At 47.4% G+C, this 27311-nt stretch overlaps 1 protein-coding gene across 1 annotated transcript in view; it reads right to left on the bottom strand.

The window, feature by feature from the left end:
- Window positions 1-357: 357 nt before the first annotated feature.
- The window catches only part of LOC115120925 (mitogen-activated protein kinase kinase kinase kinase 5-like), a 153738-nt gene continuing 126784 nt past the window's right edge, over window positions 358-27311 (bottom strand). The window contains exons 27-34 of the mRNA XM_065025910.1: window positions 25515-25573; window positions 24685-24788; window positions 22339-22516; window positions 17143-17211; window positions 15793-15885; window positions 12500-12570; window positions 6471-6526; window positions 358-2654 (exon numbers count right to left, since the gene is read on the bottom strand). Of these exons, the coding sequence (XP_064881982.1) occupies window positions 2567-2654; window positions 6471-6526; window positions 12500-12570; window positions 15793-15885; window positions 17143-17211; window positions 22339-22516; window positions 24685-24788; window positions 25515-25573 (718 nt within the window). The 3' untranslated portion in view covers window positions 358-2566. The remainder of the gene's footprint in view (window positions 2655-6470; window positions 6527-12499; window positions 12571-15792; window positions 15886-17142; window positions 17212-22338; window positions 22517-24684; window positions 24789-25514; window positions 25574-27311) is intronic.

Below are 27311 nucleotides of genomic sequence, written 5' to 3'. Positions count from 1 at the left end.
ACTGTTCTCAGTAACAACTGGGGGACACAGGGCTGGGGTCAGGGCTAGTAACTGTTCTCAGTAACAGGGCTGGGGTCAGGGCTAGTAACTGTTCTCAGTAACAGGGACAGGGCTGGGGTCAGGGCTAGTAACTGTTCTCAGTAACAGGGACAGGGCTGGGGTCAGGGCTAGTAACTGTTCTCAGTAACAGGGTCAGGGCTGGGGTCAGGGCTAGTAACTGTTCTCAGTAACAGGGTCAGGGCTGGGGTCAGGGCTAGTAACTGTTCTCAGTAACAGGGTCAGGGCTGGGGTCAGGGCTAGTAACTGTTCTCAGTAACAGGGTCAGGGCTAGTAACTGTTCTCAGTAACAGGGTCAGGGCTGGGGTCAGGGCTAGTAACTGTTCTCAGTAACAGGGACAGGGCTGGGGTCAGGGCTAGTAACTGTTCTCAGTAACAGGGACAGGGCTGTGGTCAGGGCTAGTAACTGTTCTCAGTAACAGGGCTGGGGTCAGGGCTAGTAACTGTTCTCAGTAGCAGGGACAGGGCTGGGGTCAGGGCTAGTAACTGTTCTCAGTAACAGGGACAGGGCTGGGGTCAGGGCTACTAACTGTTCTCAGTAACAGGGACAGGGGTAGTAACTGTTCTCAGTAACAGGGCTGGGGTCAGGGCTACTAACTGTTCTCAGTAACAGGGACAGGGCTGGAGTCAGGGCTACTAACTGTTCTCAGTAACAGGGACAGGGCTGGGGTCAGGGCTACTAACTGTTCTCAGTAACAGGGACAGGGCTGGGGTCAGGGCTACTAACTGTTCTCAGTAACAGGGTCAGGGCTAGTAACTGTTCTCAGTAACAGGGTCAGGGCTGGGGTCAGGGCTACTAACTGTTCTCAGTAACAGGGCTGGGGTCAGGGCTAGTAACTGTTCTCAGTAACAGGGTCAGGGCTAGTAACTGTTCTCAGTAACAGGGACAGGGAAGGGGTCAGGGCTAGTAACTGTTCTAAGTAACAGGGTCAGGGCTGGGGTCAGGTCTACTAACTGTTCTCAGTAACAGGGACAGGGCTGGGGTCAGGGCTAGTAACTGTTCTCAGTAACAGGGCTGGGGTCAGGGCTAGTAACTGTTCTCAGTAACAGGGACAGGGCTGGAGTCAGGGCTACTAACTGTTCTCAGTAACAGGGACAGGGCTGGAGTCAGGGCTACTAACTGTTCTCAGTAACAGGGACAGGGCTGGGGTCAGGGCTACTAACTGTTCTCAGTAACAGGGTCAGGGCTAGTAACTGTTCTCAGTAACAGGGTCAGGGCTGGGGTCAGGGCTACTAACTGTTCTCAGTAACAGGGCTGGGGTCAGGGCTAGTAACTGTTCTCAGTAACAGGGTCAGGGCTGGGGTCAGGGCTAGTAACTGTTCTCAGTAACAGGGACAGGGAAGGGGTCAGGGCTAGTAACTGTTCTAAGTAACAGGGTCAGGGCTGGGGTCAGGTCTACTAACTGTTCTCAGTAACAGGGACAGGGCTGGGGTCAGGGCTAGTAACTGTTCTCAGTAACAGGGTCAGGGCTGGGGTCAGGGCTAGTAACTGTTCTCAGTAACAGGGTCAGGTCTGGGGTCAGGGCTAGTAACTGTTCTCAGTAACAGGGTCAGGGCTAGTAACTGTTCTCAGTAACAGGGTCAGGGCTGGGGTCAGGGCTAGTAACTGTTCTCAGTAACAGGGTCAGGGCTGGGGTCAGGGCTAGTAACTGTTCTCAGTAACAGGGTCAGGGCTGGGGTCAGGGATAGTAACTGTTCTCAGTAACAGGGTCAGGGCTGGGGTCAGGGCTAGTAACTGTTCTCAGTAACAGGGACAGGGCTGGGGTCAGGGCTAGTAACTGTTCTCAGTAACAGGGACAGGGCTGTGGTCAGGGCTAGTAACTGTTCTCAGTAACAGGGCTGGGGTCAGGGCTAGTAACTGTTCTCAGTAGCAGGGACAGGGCTGGGGTCAGGGCTAGTAACTGTTCTCAGTAGCAGGGACAGGGCTGGGGTCAGGGCTAGTAACTGTCCTCAGTAACAGGGACAGGGCTGGGGTCAGGGCTAGTAACTGTTCTCAGTAACAGGGACAGGGCTGGGGTCAGGGCTACTAACTGTTCTCAGTAACAGGGTCAGGGCTGGGGTCAGGGCTAGTAACTGTTCTCAGTAACAGGGCTGGGGTCAGGGCTAGTAACTGTTCTCAGTAACAGGGTCAGGGCTGGGGTCAGGGCTAGTAACTGTTCTCAGTAACAGGGTCAGGGCTGGGGTCAGGGCTAGTAACTGTTCTCAGTAACAGGGTCAGGGCTGGGGTCAGGGCTAGTAACTGTTCTCAGTAACAGGGTCAGGGCTGGGGTCAGGGCTAGTAACTGTTCTCAGTAACAGGGACAGGGCTGGGGTCAGGGCTAGTAACTGTTCTCAGTAACAGGGCTGGGGTCAGGGCTAGTAACTGTTCTCAGTAGCAGGGACAGGGCTGGGGTCAGGGCTAGTAACTGTTCTCAGTAACAGGGACAGGGCTGGGGTCAGGGCTACTAACTGTTCTCAGTAACAGGGACAGGGCTAGTAACTGTTCTCAGTAACAGGGCTGGGGTCAGGGCTAGTAACTGTTTTCATGCCCGGCCAGGATGTAGAGGTTGCTGAGGGCTGTGGGGTTGTCAGTGGGCCGGCTCTCCAGAACCACCACCCTTTCAGAGAGAGAGAGAGATGTCAGTTAGCAGCAGCACATTAACACTGCAGGTTATAGCTGCCAGCCAGGTCCAATTTATACAATAGAATATCATGAATAGAGTCAGAGAGAGTAGCAGGCAGAAAGATAAGAGGACTGGCTACATTTTAAAATGGCACTAAGTTAATATGACACTACAGATCATGAGATGAGATGAGGTAGGTGCCATCCTTCCAGCAGGGTGACAGATGAGATGAGGTAGGTGCGGTCCTTCCAGCAGAGTGACAGATGAGATGAGGTAGGTGCCATCCTTCGGTCAGGGTGACAGATGAGATGAGGTAGGTGCCATCCTTCGGTCAGGGTGACAGATGAGATGAGGTAGGTGCCATCCTTCGGTCAGGGTGACAGATGAGATGAGGTAGGTGCCATCCTTCGGTCAGGGTGACAGATGAGATGAGGTAGGTGCCATCCTTCGGTCAGGGTGACAGATGAGATGAGATAGGTGCCATCCTTCCAGTAGAGTGACAGATGAGATGAGGTAGGTGCCATCCTTCGGTTAGCGTGACAGATGAGATGAGAGGGGTGTCTCTGCCCACAGAGGGTACAGTCCAAGACCATAGCGTCTGATCCATCAGATGGAATTACAGAGGATCAGAGAGACACTCCAACCAGGCTGGCGTGGCAGTGCCCAGGTGCCAGTCTGAATAAAACATGCAGGTTGGTAGAGCAGAGGCTGTTGCAGGGGAATAGGAATGGTGCTGGGCTCCTGCCCTCCAGGGGGGCTCCTGCCCTCCAGGGAGCCTCCTGCCCTCCAGGGAGCCTCCTGCCCTCCAGGGAGCCTCCTGCCCTCCAGGGAGCCTGAGCCTCCTGCCCTCCAGGGGGCTCCTGCCCTCCAGGGGGCTCCTGCCCTCCAGGGGGCTCCTGCCCTCCAGGGGGCTCCTGCCCTCCAGGGGGGCTCCTGCCTTGTGTCTGAGCCAGATTTAGTGGTTTCTATAGTTGAGGAGAACTGATTGCTGCACTCACTGTCTGACAGTGCGTGGGGTCTAGGGACTTTCCTGCCACAGCGCCCACTCTGCTGCATTCTTGGGTAGGGAATGGGATAGTGTAACCAACCAGTGGGTGGATCATTGAAGTTGTAATGTGTGACTCACATGTATAATATGTGGAGGTTTTCAAGCCTCTCCTGATAATGTTGAGATTACAATGACTTTTCCCACTCAGGATCTTATCATACTGAATGATCAAAGACTGTTGATTTGATCTGAGGCACCTGCCTCGTCATAGGAATGGAAGCAAACCGGGAGAAAGAGATGGAATCTCTCCGTAGAGAGGTCTGAAGAGGACTCTGAAGAGGAGTTGGATGTTTGGTGGTTTCCAGGCAATGAACAATGAGATCCTGTGCAAGGACACTGGAGATAACGGCTAGCTACCAGCCCTGACCTCTACGGCTTAAGAGGTCGAGAGGAAATGTAGAGAGAGAATATAGAGATGAGAGAAAATAAGGGAGATAAAAAAGCAATGGATATGAGAGAAAGGGGGGGAGAGAGAAGATGGAAAGGAGAGAAAGGGGGAGAGGGATATATGAGAGAAAGGGGGACAGAGATATGAGAGAAAGGGGGGACAGAGAGATATGAGAGAAAGGGGGGACAGAGAGATATGAGAGAAAGGGGGGAGAGGGAGATATGAGAGAGGGGGAGAGGGAGATAAGATGGATATGAGAGAAGGGAGAGAGGGATATATGAGAGAAAGGAGGAGAGGGATATATGAGAGAAAGGGGGAGAGGGATATGAGAGAAAGGGGAGAGGGATATGAGAGAAGGGAGAGAGGGATATATGAGAGAAAGGGGGAGAGGGATATATGAGAGAAGGGAGGAGAGGGATATAGAGAGAGAAAGGGGGGGAGAGGGATATATGAGAGAAGGGAGGAGAGGGATATGAGAGAAGGGAGGAGAGGGATATGAGAGAAGGGAGGAGAGGGATATATGAGAGAAAGGGGGAGAGGGATATGAGAGAAAGGGGAGAGGGATATATGAGAGAAGGGAGGAGAGGGATATATGAGAGAAAGGAGGAGAGGGATATATGAGAGAAAGGGGAGGGGATATATGAGAGAAAGGGGAGGGATATATGAGAGAAAGGGGAGAGGGATATATGAGAGAAGGGGGAGAGGGATATATGAGAGAAGGGAGGAGAGGGATATGAGAGAAGGGAGAGGGATATGAGAGAAAGGGAGAGAGGGATATATGAGAGAAAGGGGGAGAGGGATATATGAGAGAAAGGGGGAGAGGGATATATGAGAGAAAGGGGGAGAGGGATATATGAGAGAAAGGGGGAGAGGGATATATGAGAGAAAGGGGGAGAGGGATATATGAGAGAAAGGGGGAGAGGGATATATGAGAGAAAGGGGGAGAGGGATATATGAGAGAAAGGGGGAGAGGGATATATGAGAGAAAGGGGGAGAGGAGAGAAAGGGAGGAGAGGATATGAGAGAAGGGGGGAGAGGGATATATGAGAGAAAGGGGGAGAGGGATATATGAGAGAAAGGGGGGAGGGATATATGAGAGAAAGGGGGAGAGAGATATGAGAGAAAGGGGGAGAGAGAGAAGATGGATATGAGAGAAAGGGGGAGAGGGATATATGAGAGAAAGGGGGAGAGGGATATATGAGAGAAAGGGGGGAGAGATATATGAGAGAAAGGGGGAGATGGATATATGAGAGAAAGGGGGAGGGGGATAAGATGGATATGAGAGAAAGGGGGAGATGGATATATGAGAGAAAGGGGGAGGGGGGATAAGATGGATATGAGAGAAAGGGGGAGAGGGATATATGAGAGAAAGGGGGAGGGGGATAAGATGGATATGAGAGAAAGGGGGAGAGGGATATATGAGAGAAAGGGGGAGGGGGATAAGATGGATATGAGAGAAAGGGGGAGATGGATATATGAGAGAAAGGGGGAGGGGGATAAGATGGATATGAGAGAAAAAGGGGGAGGGGGATAAGATGGATATGAGAGAAAGGGGGGAGAGGGATATATGAGAGAAAGGGGGAGAGGGATATATGAGAGAAAGGGGGAGAGGGATATATGAGAGAAAGGGGGAGAGGGATATATGAGAGGATATATGAGAGAAAGGGGGAGAGGGGGATAAGATGGATATGAGAGAAAAAGGGGGAGGGGGATAAGATGGATATGAGAGAAAGGGGGGAGAGGGATATAGGAGGCGAGAGAAAGGGGGAGAGGGATATATGAGAGAAAGGGGGAGAGGGATATATGAGAGAAAGGGGGGAGAGGGATATATGAGAGAAAGGGGGAGAGGGATATATGAGAGAAAGGGGGGAGAGGGATATATGAGAGAAAGGGGAGAGGGAGATAAGATGGATATGAGAGAAAGGGGGGAGAGGGAGATAAGATGGATATATGAGAGAAAGGGGGGAGGGATATATATATATATATTTTTTAACCTTTATTTTACTAGGCAAGTCAGTTAAGAACAAATTCTTATTTTCAATGACGGCCTAGGAACAGTGGGTTAACTGCCTGTTCAGGGGCAGAACGACAGATTTGTACCTTGTCAGCTCGGGGATTCGAACTTGCAACCTTCCGGTTACTAGTCCAACGCTCTAACCACTAGGCTACCCTGCCGCCCCTTAAAGTACTGAGAGAAAGGGGGAGAGGGAAATATGAAAGAAATGAGGAGAGGGATATATGAGAGAAAGGGGGAAGAGAGAGGGAGAAAAGGAGAGCAAAAGAGGGGGGGGGACGTAAGAGATGACGGGTAAGAGAGGACAGGAAGAAGAGTGACGAGTTAAAGACAGAGAGAATCACTTCCAGCACCACCCACCTGTCAGATCCTAGGAGGCGGAAGACTCTGCTGGGATCAGAAATCTCCTGGGTGACCTGCACATGAATGAACATGGTAACATACACAGTATTCCACAATAGTTGAGGAACTACATTGAAAAAACCCATCTGTACCCAAAGTTAGACCCACACCGCCACCCCAGTAGACCCTGCACCGTCACCCCAGTAGACCCACAACGTCACCACAGTAGACCCGCACCGTCACCCCAGTAGACCCGCACCGTCACCATAGTAGACCCACACCGTCACCCCAGTAGACCCACACCGTCACCCCAGTAGACCCACACCGTCACCCCAGTAGACCCACACAGTCACCCCAGTAGACCCACGCACCATCACCACAGTAGACCCACACCGTCACCACAGTAGGCCCACACCGTCACCACAGTAGACCCACACCGTCACCACAGTAGACCCACACCGTCACCCCAGTAGACCCACACCGTCACCACAGTAGACCCACACCGTCACCACAGTAGACCCACACCGTCACCACAGTAGACCCACACCGTCACCACAGTAGACCCACACCGTCACCACAGTAGACCCACACCGTCACCCCAGTAGACCCACACCGTCACCCCAGTAGACCCACACCGTCACCACACACCGTCACCCCAGTAGACCCACACCGTCACCACAGTAGACCCACACCGTCACCCCAGTAGACCCACACCGTCACCCCAGTAGACCCACACCGTCACCCCAGTAGACCCACACCGTCACCCCAGTAGACCCACACCGTCACCCCAGTAGACCCACACTGTCACCACAGTAGACCCACACCGTCACCACAGTAGACCCACACCGTCACCACAGTAGACCCACACCGTCACCACACACCGTCACGCCAGTAGACCCATACCGTCACCCCAGTAGACCCACACCGTCACCCCAGTAGACCCACACCGTCACCACACCGTCACCACCGTAGACCCACACAGTCACCACACACCGTCACCACCGTAGACCCACACCGTCACCCCAGTAGACCCACACAGTCACCCCAGTAGACCCACACCGTCACCACAATATGACCCACACCGTCACCCCAGTAGACCCACACCGTCACCCCAGTAGACCCACACCGTCACCCCAGTAGACCCACACCGTCACCACAGTAGACCCACACCGTCACCCCAGTAGACCCACACCATCACCTCAGTAGACCCACACCGTCACCCCAGTAGACCCACACCGTCACCCCAGTAGACCCACACCGTCACCATAGTAGACCCACACCGTCACCACAGTCACCACAGTAGACCCACACCGTCACCACAGTAGACCCACACCGTCACCCCAGTAGACCCAAACCGTCACCCCAGTAGACCCACACCGTCACCACAATATGACCCACACCGTCACCCCAGTAGACCCACACCGTCACCCCAGTAGACCCACACCGTCACCCCAGTAGACCCACACCGTCACCACAGTAGACCCACACCGTCACCACAGTAGACCCACACCGTCACCCCAGTAGACCCACACCGTCACCCCAGTAGACCCACACCGTCACCACACACCGTCACCACCGTAGACCCACACCGTCACCCCAGTAGACCCACACAGTCACCACAGTAGACCCACACCGTCACCACAGTAGGCCCACACCGTCACCACAGTAGACCCACACCGTCACCACAGTAGACCCACACCGTCACCCCAGTAGACCCACACCGTCACCACAGTAGACCCACACCGTCACCCCAGTAGACCCACACCGTCACCCCAGTAGACCCACACCGTCACCACACACAGTCACCACAGTAGACCCACACCGTCACCACAGTAGACCCACACCGTCACCACAGTAGACCCACACCGTCACCACAGTAGACCCACACCGTCACCACAGTAGACCCACACCGTCACCCCAGTAGACCCACACCGTCACCCCAGTAGACCCACACCGTCACACCGTCCCCCAGTAGACCCACACAGTCACCGCAGTAGACCCACCCCAGTCACCACACACCGTCACCACAGTAGACCCACACCGTCACCCCAGTAGACCCACACCGTCACCCCAGTAGACCCACACCGTCACCCCAGTAGACCCACACCGTCACCCCAGTAGACCCACACCGTCACCCCAGTAGACCCACACTGTCACCACAGTAGACCCACACCGTCACCACAGTAGACCCACACCGTCACCACAGTAGACCCACACCGTCACCACACACCGTCACGCCAGTAGACCCATACCGTCACCCCAGTAGACCCACACCGTCACCCCAGTAGACCCACACCGTCACCACACACCGTCACCACCGTAGACCCACACAGTCACCACACACCGTCACCACCGTAGACCCACACCGTCACCCCAGTAGACCCACACAGTCACCCCAGTAGACCCACACCGTCACCACAATATGACCCACACCGTCACCCCAGTAGACCCACACCGTCACCCCAGTAGACCCACACCGTCACCCCAGTAGACCCACACCGTCACCACAGTAGACCCACACCGTCACCACAGTAGACCCACACCGTCACCCCAGTAGACCCACACCGTCACCCCAGTAGACCCAAACCGTCACCCCAGTAGACCCACACCGTCACCACAATATGACCCACACCGTCACCCCAGTAGACCCACACCGTCACCCCAGTAGACCCACACCGTCACCCCAGTAGACCCACACCGTCACCACAGTAGACCCACACCGTCACCCCAGTAGACCCACACCTTCACCCCAGTAGACCCACACAGTCACCACAGTAGACCCACACCGTCACCACAGTAGACCCACACCGTCACCCCAGTAGACCCAAACCGTCACCCCAGTAGACCCACACCGTCACCACAATATGACCCACACCGTCACCCCAGTAGACCCACACCGTCACCCCAGTAGACCCACACCGTCACCCCAGTAGACCCACACCGTCACCCCAGTAGACCCACACCGTCACCACAGTAGACCCACACCGTCACCACAGTAGACCCACACCGTCACCACAGTAGACCCACACCGTCACCCCAGTAGACCCACACTGTCACCCCAGTAGACCCACACCGTCACCACACACCGTCACCACCGTAGACCCACACCGTCACCCCAGTAGACCCACACAGTCACCACAGTAGACCCACACCGTCACCCCAGTAGACCCACACCGTCACCCCAGTAGACCCACACCGTCACCACAGTAGACCCACACCGTCACCACAGTAGACCCACACCGTCACCACAGTAGACCCACACCGTCACCACAGTAGACCCACACCGTCACCCCAGTAGACCCACACCTCAGTAGACCCACACCGTCACCCCAGTAGACCCACACCGTCACCATAGTAGACCCACACCGTCACCCCAGTAGACCCAAACCGTCACCCCAGTAGACCCAAACCGTCACCCCAGTAGACCCAAACCGTCACCCCAGTAGACCCAAACCGTCACCCCAGTAGACCCACACCGTCACCACAATATGACCCACACCGTCACCCCAGTAGACCCACACCGTCACCCCAGTAGACCCACACCGTCACCACACACAGTCACCACAGTAGACCCACACCGTCACCACAGTAGACCCACACCGTCACCACAGTAGACCCACACCGTCACCCCAGTAAACCCACACAGTCACCCCAGTAGACCCACACAGTCACCCCAGTAGACCCACACAGTCACCCCAGTAGACCCACACCGTCACCACAGTAGACTAAAGTTGTGATCAAGGCAAAGGGTGTCTACGTTGAAGTATGTCAAATATATTTTGATTTGTTTAACACTTTTTTGGTTACTACATGATTCCATATGTGTTATTTCAGTGATTTGATGTCTTCACTATTATTCTACAATGTAGAAAAAGTAAAAATAATGAGAAACCCTGGAATGAGTAGATGTGTCCAAACTTTTGACTGGTGCTGTATATCAGTGGTTTAAAGTACTTAAGTCGTTTTTTGGGGGGATATCTGTACTTTACTATTTATATTTTTGACAACTTTTACTTCACTACGTTCCTAAAGAAAAGAATGTACTTTTTACTCCATACATTTTCCCTGACACCCAAAAGTACTTGTTACATTTTGACAGTAAAATGGTCCAATTTAGTCACTTATCAAGAGAACATCCCTGGTCCTCCCTACTGCCTCTGATCTGGAGGACTCACTAAACAGAGAACATCCCTGGTCCTCCCTACTGCCTCTGATCTGGTGGACTCACTAAACAGAGAACATCCCTGGTCATCTCTACTGCCTCTGATCTGGAGGACTCACTAAACAGAGAACATCCCTGGTCCTCCCTACTGCCTCTGATCTGGAGGACTCACAAAACAGAGAACATCCCTGGTCATCCCTACTGCCTCTGATCTGGAGGACTCACTAAACAGAGAACATCCCTGGTCATCACTACTGCCTCTGATCTGGTGGACTCACTAAACAGAGAACATCCCTGGTCATCCCTACTGCCTCTGATCTGGTGGACTCAATAAACAGAGAACATCCCTGGTCATCCCTACTGCCTCTGATCTGGAGGACTCACTAAACAGAGAACATCCCTGGTCATCTCTACTGCCTCTGATCTGGAGGACTCACTAAACAGAGAACATCCCTGGTCATCCCTACTGCCTCTGATCTGGTGGACTCATAAAACATCCCTGGTCATCCCTACTGCCTCTGATCTGGAGGACTCACTAAACAGAGAACATCCCTGGTCATCCCTACTGCCTCTGATCTGGAGGACTCACTAAACAGAGAACATCCCTGGTCATCCCTACTGCCTCTGATCTGGAGGACTCACTAAACAGAGAACATCCCTGGTCATCCCTACTGCCTCTGATCTGGAGGACTCACTAAACAGAGAACATCCCTGGTCATCCCTACTGCCTCTGATCTGGAGGACTCACTAAACAGAGAACATCCCTGGTCCTCCCTACTGCCTCTGATCTGGTGGACTCACTAAACAGAGAACATCCCTGGTCCTCCCTACTGCCTCTGATCTGGAGGACTCACTAAACAGAGAACATCCCTGGTCCTCCCTACTGCCTCTGATCTGGTGGACTCACTAAACAGAGAACATCCCTGGTCATCCCTACTGCCTCTGATCTGGAGGACTCACTAAACAGAGAACATCCCTGGTCATCCCTACTGCCTCTGATCTGGTGGACTCACTAAACAGAGAACATCCCTGGTCCTCCCTACTGCCTCTGATCTGGTGGACTCACTAAACAGAGAACATCCCTGGTCCTCCCTACTGCCTCTGATCTGGAGGACTCACTAAACAGAGAACATCCCTGGTCCTCCCTACTGCCTCTGATCTGGAGGACTCACTAAACAGAGAACATCCCTGGTCATCCCTACTGCCTCTGATCTGGTGGACTCACTAAACAGAGAACATCCCTGGTCATCCCTACTGCCTCTGATCTGGAGGACTCACTAAACAGAGAACATCCCTGGTCATCCCTACTGCCTCTGATCTGGAGGACTCACTAAACAGAGAACATCCCTGGTCCTCCCTACTGCCTCTGATCTGGAGGACTCACAAAACAGAGAACATTCCTGGTCATCCCTACTGCCTCTGATCTGGTGGACTCACTAAACACAAATGCTTTGTTTGTAAATGATATCCGGTCAGTGTTAGAGTGTGGCCCTGCGCTCCGTCAATAAATAATCATTTTAAAAAATTAAGGCGTCTGGTTTGTTTAATATAAGGAATTCTAACTTTTAGTACATTTGATCAGTTCCATGTACTTTTGATAATTATGTATATTTAAAACCAAATACTTTGACTTTTACTCAAGTAGGATTTTACTGGGTGACTTTTACTCAAGTAGTATTTTACTGGGTGACTTTTACTTGAGTCATTTTCTATTAAGGTATCTTTACTTTTACTCAACTATGACAGTTGAGTACTTTTCCCACCACTTCTGTATATTATGGACATTTTATGAAATGACAACGCAAAAATACAAAGAAATAATATTTCGAGTCTGGTTGTATATAGTTAAGTGACTGAATGGTTGTGTTACTACAGTAATAACTACCTCGTTGGATTTGAAGCTCCTTCCCTGCATGCCGTGCTTCCAGAAGGCCAGAACACTGTCCTGAAGGCACACTGGAGCAGGAGGAGGGTAGAGGGACGTCAGTCAGGACAGGAAGGATATCAGCATTGGAGGGTAGAGGGACGTCAGTCAAGACAGGAAGGATATCAGCATTGGAGGGTAGAGGGACGTCAGTCAGGACAGGAAGGATATCAGCATTGGAGGGTAGAGGGACGTCAGTCAGGACAGGAAGGATATCAGCATTGGAGGGTAGAGGGACGTCAGTCAGGACAGGAAGGATATCAGCATTGGAGGGACAGGAAGGATAGATTGGGGTAGAGGGACGTCAGTCAGGACAGGAAGGATATCAGCATTGGAGGGTAGAGGGACGTCAGTCAAGACAGGAAGGATATCAGCATTGGAGGGTAGAGGGACGTCAGTCAGGACAGGAAGGATATCAGCATTGGAGGGTAGAGGGACGCATTGGAGGGTAGAGGGACGTCAGTCAGGACAGGAAGGATATCAGCATTGGAGGGTAGAGGGACGTCAGTCAAGACAGGAAGGATATCAGCATTGGAGGGTAGAGGGACGTCAGTCAGGACAGGAAGGATATCAGCATTGGTCTTTTCATTTACATTATATTTTGATCATTTAGCAGGCACTCTTATCAAGAGTATCAGTCAGTGTATTTACCACAAGTAAACCTTTCCTTAATAAAGCAGATATCATATACATTATTACTATACATATGCTATAACACTTACTATGCATATTATAACACTGTTACTATACACCAGGGATCATCAAATTGATTCAGCCGTGGGTCAATTTCTTCTGGAACGGATGGTCAAGGGGTCGGAACATAATTACATAATTAATTAACTACATAATTATTTAATTTGTAGACAGAAAATTGACCGCAAGAAACCCAAACATTTTGGGGACTAGTCAGAGGAGGAAACTTTCCGTGGGAATTAACGGAAAAATATGCAAATTAATATTAATACCATTTAAATGGAGACAGAAACATAAACCTTTTATCATAAGTAGACATATTTGGAAATTATTAAAACCTTCCAATAGAAATGTTTAAAAAACAATTTAGTTACGAATTGAACTTTAATTAAATGAGTTGACTCTTCACATGGGATGATTTCACTGAACAACAAAAGGGAAAATTTAATGATCCATCGCATCTCCCAAAGCGTTTCCAACATACAGTTGAAGTCGGAAATTTACAAACACCTTTCGCCAAATATATTTAAACTCAGTTTTCCACAATTCCTGACATTTAATCCTAGTAAAAATTCCCCGTCTCAGGTCAGTTAGGATCACCACTTTATTTTAAGAATGTGAAATGTCAGAATAATAGTAGAGATAATGATTTATTTCAGCTTTTCTTTCTTTCATCACATTCCCAGTGGGTCAGAAGTTTACATGCACTCAATTAGTACTTGGTAGCGTTGCCTTTAAATTGTTTAACTTGGGTCAAATGTTTCAGGTAGCCTTCCACAAGCTTCCGACAATAAGTTGGGTGAATTTTGGCCCATTCCTCCTGACAGAGCTGGTGTAGCTGAGTCAGGTTTGTAGGCCTCCTTGCTCGCACACGCTTTTTCAGTTCTGCCCACAAATGTTCTATATGATTGAGGTCAGGGCTTTGTGATGGCCACTCCAATACCTTGACTTTGTTGTCCTTAAGCCATTTTGACACAACTTTGGAAGTATGCTTGGGGCCATTGTCCATTTGGAAGACCCACTTGCGACCAAGCTTTCACTTCCTGACTGATGTCTTGAGATGTTGCTTCAATATATCTACGAAATTTTCCATCCTCATGATGCCATCTATTTTGTGAAGTGCACCAGTCCCTCCTGCAGCGAAGCACCCCCACAACATGATGCTGCCACCCCCGTGCTTCACGGTTGGGATGGTGTTCTTCGGCTTGCAAGCCTCCCACCTTTTCGTCCAAACGGTCATTGTGGCCAAACAGTTCTATTTTTGTTTTATCAGACCAGAGGACATTTCTCCAAAAAGTACCATCTTTGTCCCCATGTGCAGTTGCAAACTGTAGTCTGGCTTTTGTATGGTGGTTTTGGAGCAGTGTCTTCTTCCTTGCTGAGCGGCCTTTCAGGTTATGTCGATATAGGACTCATTTTTACTGTGGATATAGTCTCCCCTCCAGGAGACAACATGACAACACCACCCCAACAGGTGTTGCTGGGCAGATTCAATATGGTGTTCTTATTCTTCTCACTTTGCTTGGTGAGGTAGATTGCTGCTATAACTTGATGACCCTTCACATACCTAACCATTTCCTTGGCTCTCTTGTAGAGGGTATCCATTGTTTTCTGTGCCATTATGTCCTTGAGGAGCAGCTTCAACACATGAGCAGCGCAGCCAATGGGTGTGAGGGTAGGACTCCTCCCACTTTACACCAAGCAGCCTTCATGTTCGCTTGGTGCAAATACCTTCTGTGGTCCAAGGTCATTGATGACTGCCTTCAGCTCATCTGCAATGTAGAGACCGGTATGTCTGTTGTCCCTTGTGTCTGCGCTCTTGTAGAATACTGGTTGAGGGGTGGAGATGATGTAGTTAATTATTCCTTGCCCACAAACATTCAAACACCCATCAGAGATGATTGCAATACAGTCTGCTTCCTCTATGATTTGCTTGACCTTCACTTGAACTCTGCATCCAGCAAATGAGTAGATAAAGCATGTCTGGTTGGAGGGGTGTATGCTGGGAAAAGAACATTCAGAAATCTCTTCCAATACACATTGCCTGTGAGCGTCAGAGGTGAACCAGTTGCATACACAACTCGAGCAAGACCTTCATCAGCATTTCTCGGACTACGTTAAAGTTGGGGGGCCAAATAAAACCAGTTGGGGAACGTCATAATACTTCCTGTACACGTTATAACACTTCCTGTACACGTTATAACACTTCCTGTACACGTTATAACACTTCCTGTACACGTTATAACGCTTCCTGTACACGTTATAACGCTTCCTGTACACGTTATAACGCTTCCTGTAGACGTTATAAGACTTCCTGTAGACGTCATAACACTTCCTGTAGACGTTATAACACTTCCTGTACACGTCATAACACTTCCTGTACACGTCATAACACTTCCTGTACACGTCATAACACTTCCTGTACACGTCATAACACTTCCTGTACACGTCATAACACTTCCTGTAGACGTTATAACACTTCCTGTAGACGTTATAACATTTCCTATACACGTTATTACAATGGATGTACAGTAGAAGGTGAATAAGGGAGCACATCTTACCAACGGATCCAATGGTGAAGTCAAAGCTGAGCTCCGAGGCTAGCTTCTTGTTGGACTTCAGTCTTCCCTGGAGGTTAACGATCTTGATATTTTCTAGAAGAGGAAGAGAATCCTTTAGAACAGTGGGTTGAATAAAAGCAGACATTCACAGTATATCACAAAAGTGAGTACACCCCTCACATTTTGTAAATATTTGAGTATATCTTTTCATGTGACAACACTGAAGAAATGACACTTTGCTACAATGTAAAGTAGTGAGTGTACAGCTTGTATAATGGCTAATTGGGCCCGATTTGGACATTTTCACTTAGGGGTGTACTCACTTTTGTGGCCAGCGGTTTAGACATTAATGCCTGTGTGTTGAGTTATTTTGAGGGGACAGCAAATTTACAGTGTTATACATACAAGCTGTACACTCACTACTTTAAAGTGTAATTTCTTCAGTGTTGTCACATGAAAAGATATACTCAAATATTTACAAAAATGTGAGGGGTGTACTCACTTTTGTGATATACTGTATATGAGCAGGGAAAACTTTTCTCAGGGCAGTGCAGGACAACAGTTAAGACTGGGGGAGGGGGGCAGTGCACTACTTTAACCAGAGCCCTACGGTGACAGGAAAACTATGGTCTCTGGTCAAAAGTAGTGCACTGCACAGGGAATAGGGGTGCCATTTGGAACACATCTTAGGATAGGGGCGGCAGGGTAGCCTAGTGGTTAGAGTGGAGGGTCGGCAGGTAGCCTAGTGGTTAGAGTGTAGGGGCGGCAGGTAGCCTAGTGGTTAGAGTGGAGGGGCGGCAGGGTAGCCTAGTGGTTAGAGTGGAGGGGCGGCAGGGTAGCCTAGTGGTTAGAGTGGAGGGGCGGCAGGGTAGCCTAGTGGTTAGAGTGTAGAGGCGGCAGGGTAGCCTAGTGGTTAGAGTGTAGGGGCGGCAGGGTAGCCTAGTGGTTAGAGTGTAGAGGCGGCAGGGTAGCCTAGTGGTTAGAGTGTAGGGGCGGCAGGTAGCCTAGTGGTTAGAGTGGAGGGGCGGCAGGGTAGCCTAGTGGTTAGAGTGTAGAGGCGGCAGGGTAGCCTAGTGGTTAGAGTGTAGGGGCGGCAGGTAGCCTAGTGGTTAGAGCGTTGGACTAGTAACCGGAAGGTTGCAAGTTCAAACCCCCGAGCCGACAAGGTACAAATCTGCCGTTCTGCCCCTGAACAGGCAGTTAACCCACTGTTACTAGGCCGTTATTGAAAATAAGAATTTGTTCTTAACTGACTTGCCTGGTTAAATAAAGGTAAAATAAATAAAAAAAGAAAATCTTGAGTGCAGGTCAAGAGGTCATCATCTCTATGGGTTCAGAGGTCATACTTACTGTCCAGGCACACTAGCAAGGTGTCCCTCTCCAGCTGGGTCACATGGATGGCGTCCATTGCTCGACCAGCTAGGGGAGAGACAAATAGAGCGGTCACCGTGGAGATATCCCTCCTGGCATCCAATAGAAACGGTTTGTTTCAATATGCAAATACCAGTGACGGGTCGGTGCCTTTTAAGAGGGAGGGAGGACGATTATTTCCTTAATGAGCATATTGGATGCCTTGTTGTTCGTATTCCATTCACCCGGTTCAATGTTAACATGGATAGGTTTAGGCTGGTGTAGCCTACAGTCATTTAGCGTAGTCAGATCAGGACAGAACATAAGGATAACTCAGGAGTATGATATTCTGTTCTTCTGAAATAAGACTACATTTTCACATTATCATGTTTCTTTAGACCTGTCTAAAATAAATCATGGATTTATTGTGATGGTGTAGACTATATTACATGGATTTATTGTGATGTAGACTATATTACATGGATTTATTGTGATGGTGTATGTAGACTATATTACATGGATTTATTGTGATGGTGTAGACTATATTACATGGATTTATTGTGATGGTGTAGGTAGACTATATTACATGGATTTATTGTGATGGTGTAGGTAGACTATATTACATGGATTTATTGTGATGGTGTAGGTAGACTATATTACATGGATTTATTGTGATGGTGTAGACTATATTACATGGATTTATTGTGATGGTGTAGACTATATTACATGGATTTATTGTGATGGTGTAGACTATATTACATGGATTTATTGTGATGGTGTAGACTATATTACATGGATTTATTGTGATGGTGTATGTAGACTATATTACATGGATTTATTGTGATGGTGTAGACTATATTACATGGATTTATTGTGATGGTGTAGGTAGACTATATTACATGGATTTATTGTGATGGTGTAGGTAGACTATATTACATGGATTTATTGTGATGGTGTAGGTAGACTATATTACATGGATTTATTGTGATGGTGTAGGTAGACTATATTACATGGATTTATTGTGATGGTGTAGACTATATTACATGGATTTATTGTGATGGTGTAGACTATATTACATGGATTTATTGTGATGGTGTATGTAGACTATATTACATGGATTTATTGTGATGGTGTAGACTATATTACATGGATTCATTGTGATGGTGTGGACTATATTACATGGATTTATTGTGATGGTGTAGGTAGACTATATTACATGGATTTATTGTGATGGTGTAGGTAGACTATATTACATGGATTTATTGTGATGGTGTAGACTATATTACATGGATTTATTGTGATGGTGTAGACTATATTACATGGATTTATTGTGATGGTGTAGACTATATTACATGGATTTATTGTGATGGTGTAGACTATATTACATGGATTTATTGTGATGGTGTAGACTATATTACATGGATTTATTGTGATGGTGTAGGTAGACTATATTACATGGATTTATTGTGATGGTGTAGACTATATTACATGGATTTATTGTGATGGTGTATGTAGACTATATTACATGGATTTATTGTGATGGTGTAGACTATATTACATGGATTTATTGTGATGGTGTAGACTATATTACATGGATTTATTGTGATGGTGTAGACTATATTACATGGATTTATTGTGATGGTGTATGTAGACTATATTACATGGATTTATTGTGATGGTGTAGACTATATTACATGGATTTATTGTGATGGTGTAGACTATATTACATGGATTTATTGTGATGGTGTAGACTATATTACATGGATTTATTGTGATGGTGTAGGTAGACTATATCACATGGATTTATTGTGATGGTGTAGGTAGACTATATTACATGGATTTATTGTGATGGTGTAGGTAGACTATATTACATGGATTTATTGTGATGGTGTAGGTAGACTATATTACATGGATTTATTGTGATGGTGTAGGTAGACTATATTACATGGATTTATTGTGATGGTGTAGACTATATTACATGGATTTATTGTGATGGTGTAGACTATATTACATGGATTTATTGTGATGGTGTAGACTATATTACATGGATTTATTGTGATGGTGTAGACTATATTACATGGATTTATTGTGATGGTGTAGGTAGACTATATTACATGGATTTATTGTGATGGTGACTATATTACATGGATTCATTGTGATGGTGTAGACTATATTACATGGATTTATTGTGATGGTGTAGGTAGACTATATTACATGGATTTATTGTGATGGTGTAGACTATATTACATGGATTTATTGTGATGGTGTAGACTATATTACATGGATTCATTGTGATGGTGTAGACTATATTACATGGATTTATTGTGATGGTGTAGACTATATTACATGGATTCATTGTGATGGTGTAGACTATATTACATGGATTTATTGTGATGGTGTAGGTAGACTATATTACATGGATTTATTGTGATGGTGTAGGTAGACTATATTACATGGATTTATTGTGATGGTGTAGACTATATTACATGGATTTATTGTGATGGTGTAGACTATATTACATGGATTTATTGTGATGGTGTAGACTATATTACATGGATTTATTGTGATGGTGTAGGTAGACTATATTACATGGATTTATTGTGATGGTGTAGACTATATTACATGGATTTATTGTGATGGTGTAGACTATATTACATGGATTTATTGTGATGGTGTAGGTAGACTATATTACATGGATTCATTGTGATGGTGTAGACTATATTATGGATTTATTGTGATGGTGTAGACTATATTACATGGATTTATTGTGATGGTGTAGACTATATTACATGGATTTATTGTGATGGTGTAGGTAGACTATATTACATGGATTTATTGTGATGGTGTAGACTATGGATTTATTGTGATGGTGTAGACTATATTACATGGATTTATTGTGATGGTGTAGACTATATTACATGGATTTATTGTGATGGTGTAGACTATATTACATGGATTCATTGTGATGGTGTAGACTATATTACATGGATTTATTGTGATGGTGTAGACTATATTACATGGATTTATTGTGATGGTGTAGACTATATTACATGGATTTATTGTGATGGTGTAGACTATATTACATGGATTCATTGTGATGGTGTAGACTATATTACATGGATTTATTGTGATGGTGTAGACTATATTACATGGATTCATTGTGATGGTGTAGACTATATTACATGGATTCATTGTGATGGTGTAGACTATATTACATGGATTTATTGTGATGGTGTAGGTAGACTATATTACATGGATTCATTGTGATGGTGTAGACTATATTACATGGATTCATTGTGATGGTGTAGACTATATTACATGGATTTATTGTGATGGTGTAGGTAGACTATATTACATGGATTCATTGTGATGGTGTAGACTATATTACATGGATTTATTGTGATGGTGTAGACTATATTACATGGATTTATTGTGATGGTGTAGGTAGACTATATTACATGGATTTATTGTGATGGTGTAGACTATATTACATGGATTTATTGTGATGGTGTATGTAGACTATATTACATGGATTTATTGTGATGGTGTAGACTATATTACATGGATTTATTGTGATGGTGTAGACTATATTACATGGATTTATTGTGATGGTGTAGACTATATTACATGGATTTATTGTGATGGTGTATGTAGACTATATTACATGGATTTATTGTGATGGTGTAGACTATATTACATGGATTTATTGTGATGGTGTAGGTAGACTATATTACATGGATTCATTGGACTGTTTAAACTGTAGATGTTCCAAAGGTCTGCATCAGTGGCTGGTAGGATATGTGTGGAAGCCAGGAGATGATAAATGTTAATTAACGGTCGATCACCGTGAGACCGGCAGCTATTTGCTTGACAATCACCAGCTGACAAAATGTCATGACGACCACAGTTCTGAGTGTCAATACCAATACGTTGAAGTCATGACGACCACAGTTCTGAGTGTCAATACCAATACGTTGAAGTCATGACCACCACAGCCCTAGTTCTGAGTGTCAATACCAATACGTTGAAGTCATGACGACCACAGCCCTAGTTCTGAGTGTCAATACCAATACGTTGAAGTCATGACGACCACAGCCCTAGTTCTGAGTGTCAATACCAATACGTTGAAGTCATGACGACCACAACCCTAGTTCTGAGTGTCAATACCAATACGTTGAAGTCATGACGACCACAACCCTAGTTCTGAGTGTCAATACCAATACGTTGAAGTCATGACGACCACAGCCCTAGTTGAGGTTGATCGTTTCTCTGTGTAGAGCAGGGGGTAGGCTGGTCCTGGAGTGCCGCAGTTCTTGATTTTACTGACCTTGAAGACCAGGTGTGTTGAATTGAATCAATGTCTGACCTGATAAATTAGCTCAGTTGGTCAGGTGTGGTGCCTCGTTGGGGGGGACAACTCCTGCAGGACCTGTGGCTCTCCAGGAACAGGGTTGTGGTGATGTGCGGGTAAGATGTTTTTTCACTATACGACGGCGGAAAGCCCCCCGACTATACGACGGCGAAAAGCCCCCCGACTACACGACGGCGAAAAGCCCCCCGACTATACGACGGTGAAAAGCCCCCCGACTATACGACGGTGAAAAGCCCCCTGACTATATGACGGTGAAAAGCCCCCTGACTATATGACGGTGAAAAGCCCCCTGACTATATGACGGTGAAAAGCCCCCTGACTATATGACGGTGAAAAGCCCCCTGACTATATGACGGTGAAAAGCCCCCTGACTACATGACGGTGAAAAGCCCCCTGACTACATGACGGTGAAAAGCCCCCTGACTATATGACGGTGGAAATCTGAGGCCCTCACCCACAAATATAGAAAATACGCCAGTGAGATGGTTGAATGATTGTTTGACAAGCCTTTTCTAGATAGGCCTGTGTTTCTGCTTATAACATCAGAAATCAATAGAAGGAATGCTTCAATATCGTAGACATTGGTGAAGTTTGTTTCCTCTTTCATCTCTGCTTCTCTCAAGCAGCAAAGACATTTAGGGACCGGGGAGAAAGTGCAAAAAAAAACAAAACATTGTCATTTTTGCCCCAGTGGATCAACTTAACTTCGTACAGTTAAGCCCTAAAGCATAGGCTATACGCACTAACGCCATACGAATGAAGAAAATAACTCAATGTAGCCTATAGATGTGAATGTAGTGTTACTGTGTGTGTGAATTCCTTACTTGATCCCATCTCAGTGAACCAGGAAGAGCAGGAGTTGAGGTTGATGGTCTCAAAGCGAACCACCTGGCCTGGCTCCGTGGCCTGGCTGACAGCTATACACACCATGGGGTATTCCTGCTCTGGAACCACTAACATCTCAAACACCTTCAGAGGGCTGGGCAGAGGGAAGTCAAAGTGCTGAGGGACAGAACACCAGAGAGGAGAGGGAGAGAGAGAGAGCAAGGAGAGAGAGAGAGAGAGAGAGAGCAAGGAGAGAGAGAGAGAGAGAGAGAGCAAGGAGAGAGAGAGAGAGAGAGAGAGAGGAGAGAGAGAAAGCAAGGAGGGAGAGGAGAGGGATGAGAGAGGAGAGAGAGTGAGGAGAGGGATGAGAGAGAGTGAGGAGAGGGAGGAGAGGGATGAGAGAGAGATGAGGGAGTGAGGAGAGGGATGAGGGAGAGATGAGGGAGAGAGAGAGGGATGAGAGAGAGATGAGGGAAGAGAGAGAGATGAGGGAAGAGAGAGAGATGAGGGGAGAGAGAGAGATGAGGAGAGAGAGTGAGGAGAGGGAGTGAGGAGAGGGAGTGAGGAGAGGGAGTGAGGAGAGGGAGTGAGGAGAGGGAGTGAGGAGAGGGAGTGAGGAGAGGGAGAGGAGATAGAGTGATGAGGCTCTGGAAGTAATGCTGAGGAAGTAAAGTGGGTCGTACTAAAGCATGAGATGATTCTTTGTCTGTTTGAAAGGTGCATTGCATCACAATGGTCCATTATCACAAAAAACAGGTCCAGAGAAATGTCTGTTTTAACATGGTAAACAAGTAAACAAGGTAAACAAGGTAAACAAGGTAAACAAGTAAACGATTCATGCTGTTGGATGCAGAAAATATAACCTTAAAGAAAAATGTATATGCTTCTTGATTTGTCGTGCTAATCCTCACAGACCATCTAACAGAACCTTTGGTACCCAGAGGGACAAACTAACACTGAACAAAAATAAACGCAACATAGAAAAAATTTAAGATTTTACATTTCATATAAGGAAATAGTCAATTGAAATGGATTAATTAGGCCCTAATCTACGGATTTCACATGACTGGGAATACAGATATGCATCTTGTTGGTCACAGATACCTTTAAAAAAAGGTAGGGCTGTGGATCAGAAAACCAGTCAGTATTTGGTGTTACCACCATTTGCCTCATGCAGCTCATCTCCTTCACATAGAGTTGATCAGGCTGTTGATTGTGGCCTGTGGAATGTTGTCCCACTTCTCTTCAATGGCCGTGTGAAGTTGCTGGATATTGGCGGGAACTGGAACACGCTGTTGTACACGTCGCTCCAGAGCATCCCAAACATGCTCAATGGGTGACATGTCTGGTGAGTATGCAGGCCATGGAAGAACCGGGACATTTTCAGCTTCCAGGAATTGTGTACAGTCTTGCGACATGGGGCCTTGCATTATCATGCTGAAACATGAGGTGATGGTGGATGAATGGCACGACAATGGGCCTCAGGATCTTGTCATGGTATCTCTGTGAATTCAAATTGCCATCGATAAAATGCAATTATGTTCATTGCCTGTAGCGTATGTCTGCCTATACCATAACCCCACCTCCACCATGGGACACTCTGTTCACAACGTTGACGTCAGCAAACCTCTTGCATAAACAACTCCACACACGCTGTCTGCCATCTGCCCGGTTCAGCTGAAACCGTGATTCGTCCGTGATGAGCACACTTCTCCAACGTGCCAGTGGCCATCAGAGGTAAGCATTTACCCACTGAAGTCGGTTACAACGCTGAACTGCAGTCGGGTCGAGACCCTGGTGAGGACAGATGAGCTTCCCCGAGACAGTTCCTGACAGTTTATGCAGAAATTATTTGGTTGTGCAAACCCACAGTTTCATCAGCTGTCTGGGTGGCTGGTCTCAGGCGATCCCACAGGTGAAGAAGCTGGATGTGGAGGTCCTGTGCTGGCGTGGTTGCACATGATCTGCGGCTGTGAGGCCGGTTGGACGTACTGCCAAATTCCCTAAAACGACGTTGGAGGCAGTTTATGGTAGAGAAATGAACATTCCATTTGCACGCCCCCTCAAAACTTGATACATCTGTGGCTTTGTGTTGTGTGACCTTTTATTGTCCCCAGCACAAGGTGCATCTGTGTAATGATCATGCTGTTTAATCAGCTTCTTGAAATGCCACACCTGTCAGGTGGATGGATTATCGTGGCAAAGGAGAAATGTTCACTAACAGAGATGTAAAAACACATTAGTGAGATTCAGAGAAATAAGCTTTTTTTGTGCTTCAAGCTCATGAAACCAACAACTTTACATGTTGCGTTTATGTTTTTGATCAGTATAAATAAAGGACTGACCTTGATAAGCATGAACCTCTGCATGGGTTCATACCACTGTAGCAGGATTATCCCAAACTGGAGCGCTCCACACAGGTACTTATGGCCCGTATAAGGGTTCCTCACTGCGAGGGGAAGAAGATAAAGAGATACCCAGAGAAAGAGAGAGAAACCCAGAGAAAGAGAGAGAAACCCAGAGAAAGAGAGAGAAACCCAGAGAAAGAGAGAGAAACCCAGAGAAAGAGAGAGAAACCGAGGGGAAGAGAGAGAAACCGAGGGGAAGAGAGAGATACCCAGAGAAAGAGAGAGAAACCCAGAGAAAGAGAGAGAAACCCAGAGAGAGAGAGAAACCCAGAGAAAGAGAGAGAGATACCCAGAGAAAGAGAGAGAGATACCCAGAGAAAGAGAGAGAGATACCCAGAGAAAGAGAGAGAGATACCCAGAGAAAGAGAGAGAGATACCCAGAGAAAGAGAGAGATACCCAGGGGAAGAGAGAGATACCCAGGGGAAGAGAGAGATACCCAGGGGAAGAGAGAGATACCCAGGGGTAGAGAGAGATACCCAGGGGAAGAGAGAGATACCCAGGGGAAGAGAGAGATACCCAGGGGTAGAGAGAGATACCCAGGGGAAGAGAGAGATACCCAGGGGAAGAGAGAGATACCCAGGGGAAGAGAGAGATACCCAGGGGAAGAGAGAGAGATACCCAGGGGAAGAGAGAGATACCCAGGGGAAGAGAGAGATACCCAGGGGAAGAGAGAGAGACCCAGGGGTAGAGAGAGGAGGTTGAGGTAAGTCAAAGCATAGGACTTGATATTTGCTTTGTCCAGGACCATGGGGGATGTGGAACTCACCAATGCAACACTTGTGACAGCCCTTTGTGTCAGGGATCTTCGTTGTCAAGGCAAACCTCCTGCAGAGAGAAAACTGTCAGCCTGAACCAACACAGCCTGGACCAACACACAGTCAGTACTACAGCCTGAACCAACACAGTCATACAGCCTGGACCAACACACAGTCAGTCATACAGCCTGAACCAACACACAGTCAGTCATACAGCCTGAACCAACACACAGTCAGTCATACAGCCTGAACCAACACACAGTCAGTCATACAGCCTGAACCAACACACAGTCAGTCATACAGCCTGGACCAACACACACAGTCAGTCATACAGCCTGAACCAACACACACAGTCAGTCATACAGCCTGAACCAACACACACAGTCAGTCATACAGCCTGAACCAACACACACAGTCAGTCATACAGCCTGAACCAACACACAGTCAGTCATACAGCCTGAACCAACACACAGTCATACAGCCTGAACCAACACACAGTCATACAGCCTGGACCAACACACACAGTCAGTCATACAGCCTGGACCAACACACAGTCAGTCATACAGCCTGAACCAACACACAGTCATACAGCCTGGACCAACACACACAGTCAGTCATACAGCCTGGACCAACACACAGTCAGTCATACAGCCTGAACCAACACACACAGTCAGTCATACAGCCTGAACCAACACACAGTCAGTCATACAGCCTGGACCAACACACAGTCAGTCATACAGCCTGAACCAACACAGTCATACAGCCTGAACCAACACAGTCATACAGCCTGAACCAACACAGTCATACAGCCTGAACCAACACAGTCATACAGCCTGAACCAACAGTCATACAGCCTGAACCAATACACAGTTATACAGCCTGAACCAACACAGTCATACACCCTGAACCAACACACAGTCAGTCATACAGCCTGAACCAACACACAGTCAGTCATACACCCTGAACCAACACACAGTTATACAGCCTGAACCAACACACAGTTATACAGCCTGAACCAACACAGTCATACAGCCTGAACCAACACAGTTATACAGCCTGAACCAACACAGTCATACAGCCTGAACCAACACAGTCATACAGCCTGAACCAACACAGTCATACAGCCTGAACCAACAGTCATACAGCCTGGGTCCTGCAGGCCGCACCGTATCAAAATGTTTTGAAACTGAAGTTTCTTATTGGACAAGTTCAGATCGTACAGGGCCTTGCAAAAGTATTCAGCCCCTTTGGCGTTTTTCCCATTTTGTTGCAAAAGACCCAAAGATAACCCTGAAGGACCTGCAAAGCTCCACAGTGGAGTGTCTGCGCATAGGACCACTAAGACGTACACTCCACAAAGTTGGGCTTTACGGAAGACTGTCCAAAAAAAGCCATTGCTAAAAGAAAGAAAATAAGCAAACACATTTGGTGTTCACCAAAAGGCATGTGGGAGACTCCCCGAACATATGGAAGAAGGTACTCTGGTCAGATGAGACTAAAATTGAGCTTTTTGTCCATCAAGGAAAACACCATGTCTGGCGCAAACCCAACACCTCTCATCACCCCGAGAACACCATCCCCACAGTGAAGTATGGTGGTGGCAGCATCATGCTGTGGAGATGTTTTTCATCAGCAGGGAAACTGGTCAGAATTGAAAGAATGATGATTGGCTCTAAATACAGGGACATTTTTGAGGGAAACTTGTTTCAGTCTTCCAGAGATTTGAGACTGGGACGGAGGTTCACCTTCCAGCAGGACAATGACCCTAAGCATACTGCTAAAGCAACACTCGAGTGGTTTAAGGGGAA

The sequence above is a fragment of the Oncorhynchus nerka genome, linkage group LG12 (assembly GCF_034236695.1).
Source record: "Oncorhynchus nerka isolate Pitt River linkage group LG12, Oner_Uvic_2.0, whole genome shotgun sequence".
Classification (NCBI taxonomy): domain Eukaryota; kingdom Metazoa; phylum Chordata; class Actinopteri; order Salmoniformes; family Salmonidae; genus Oncorhynchus; species Oncorhynchus nerka.
Note: the sequence above shows the minus strand (reverse complement) of the source record. Positions and strands in the feature narration are given on the sequence as shown.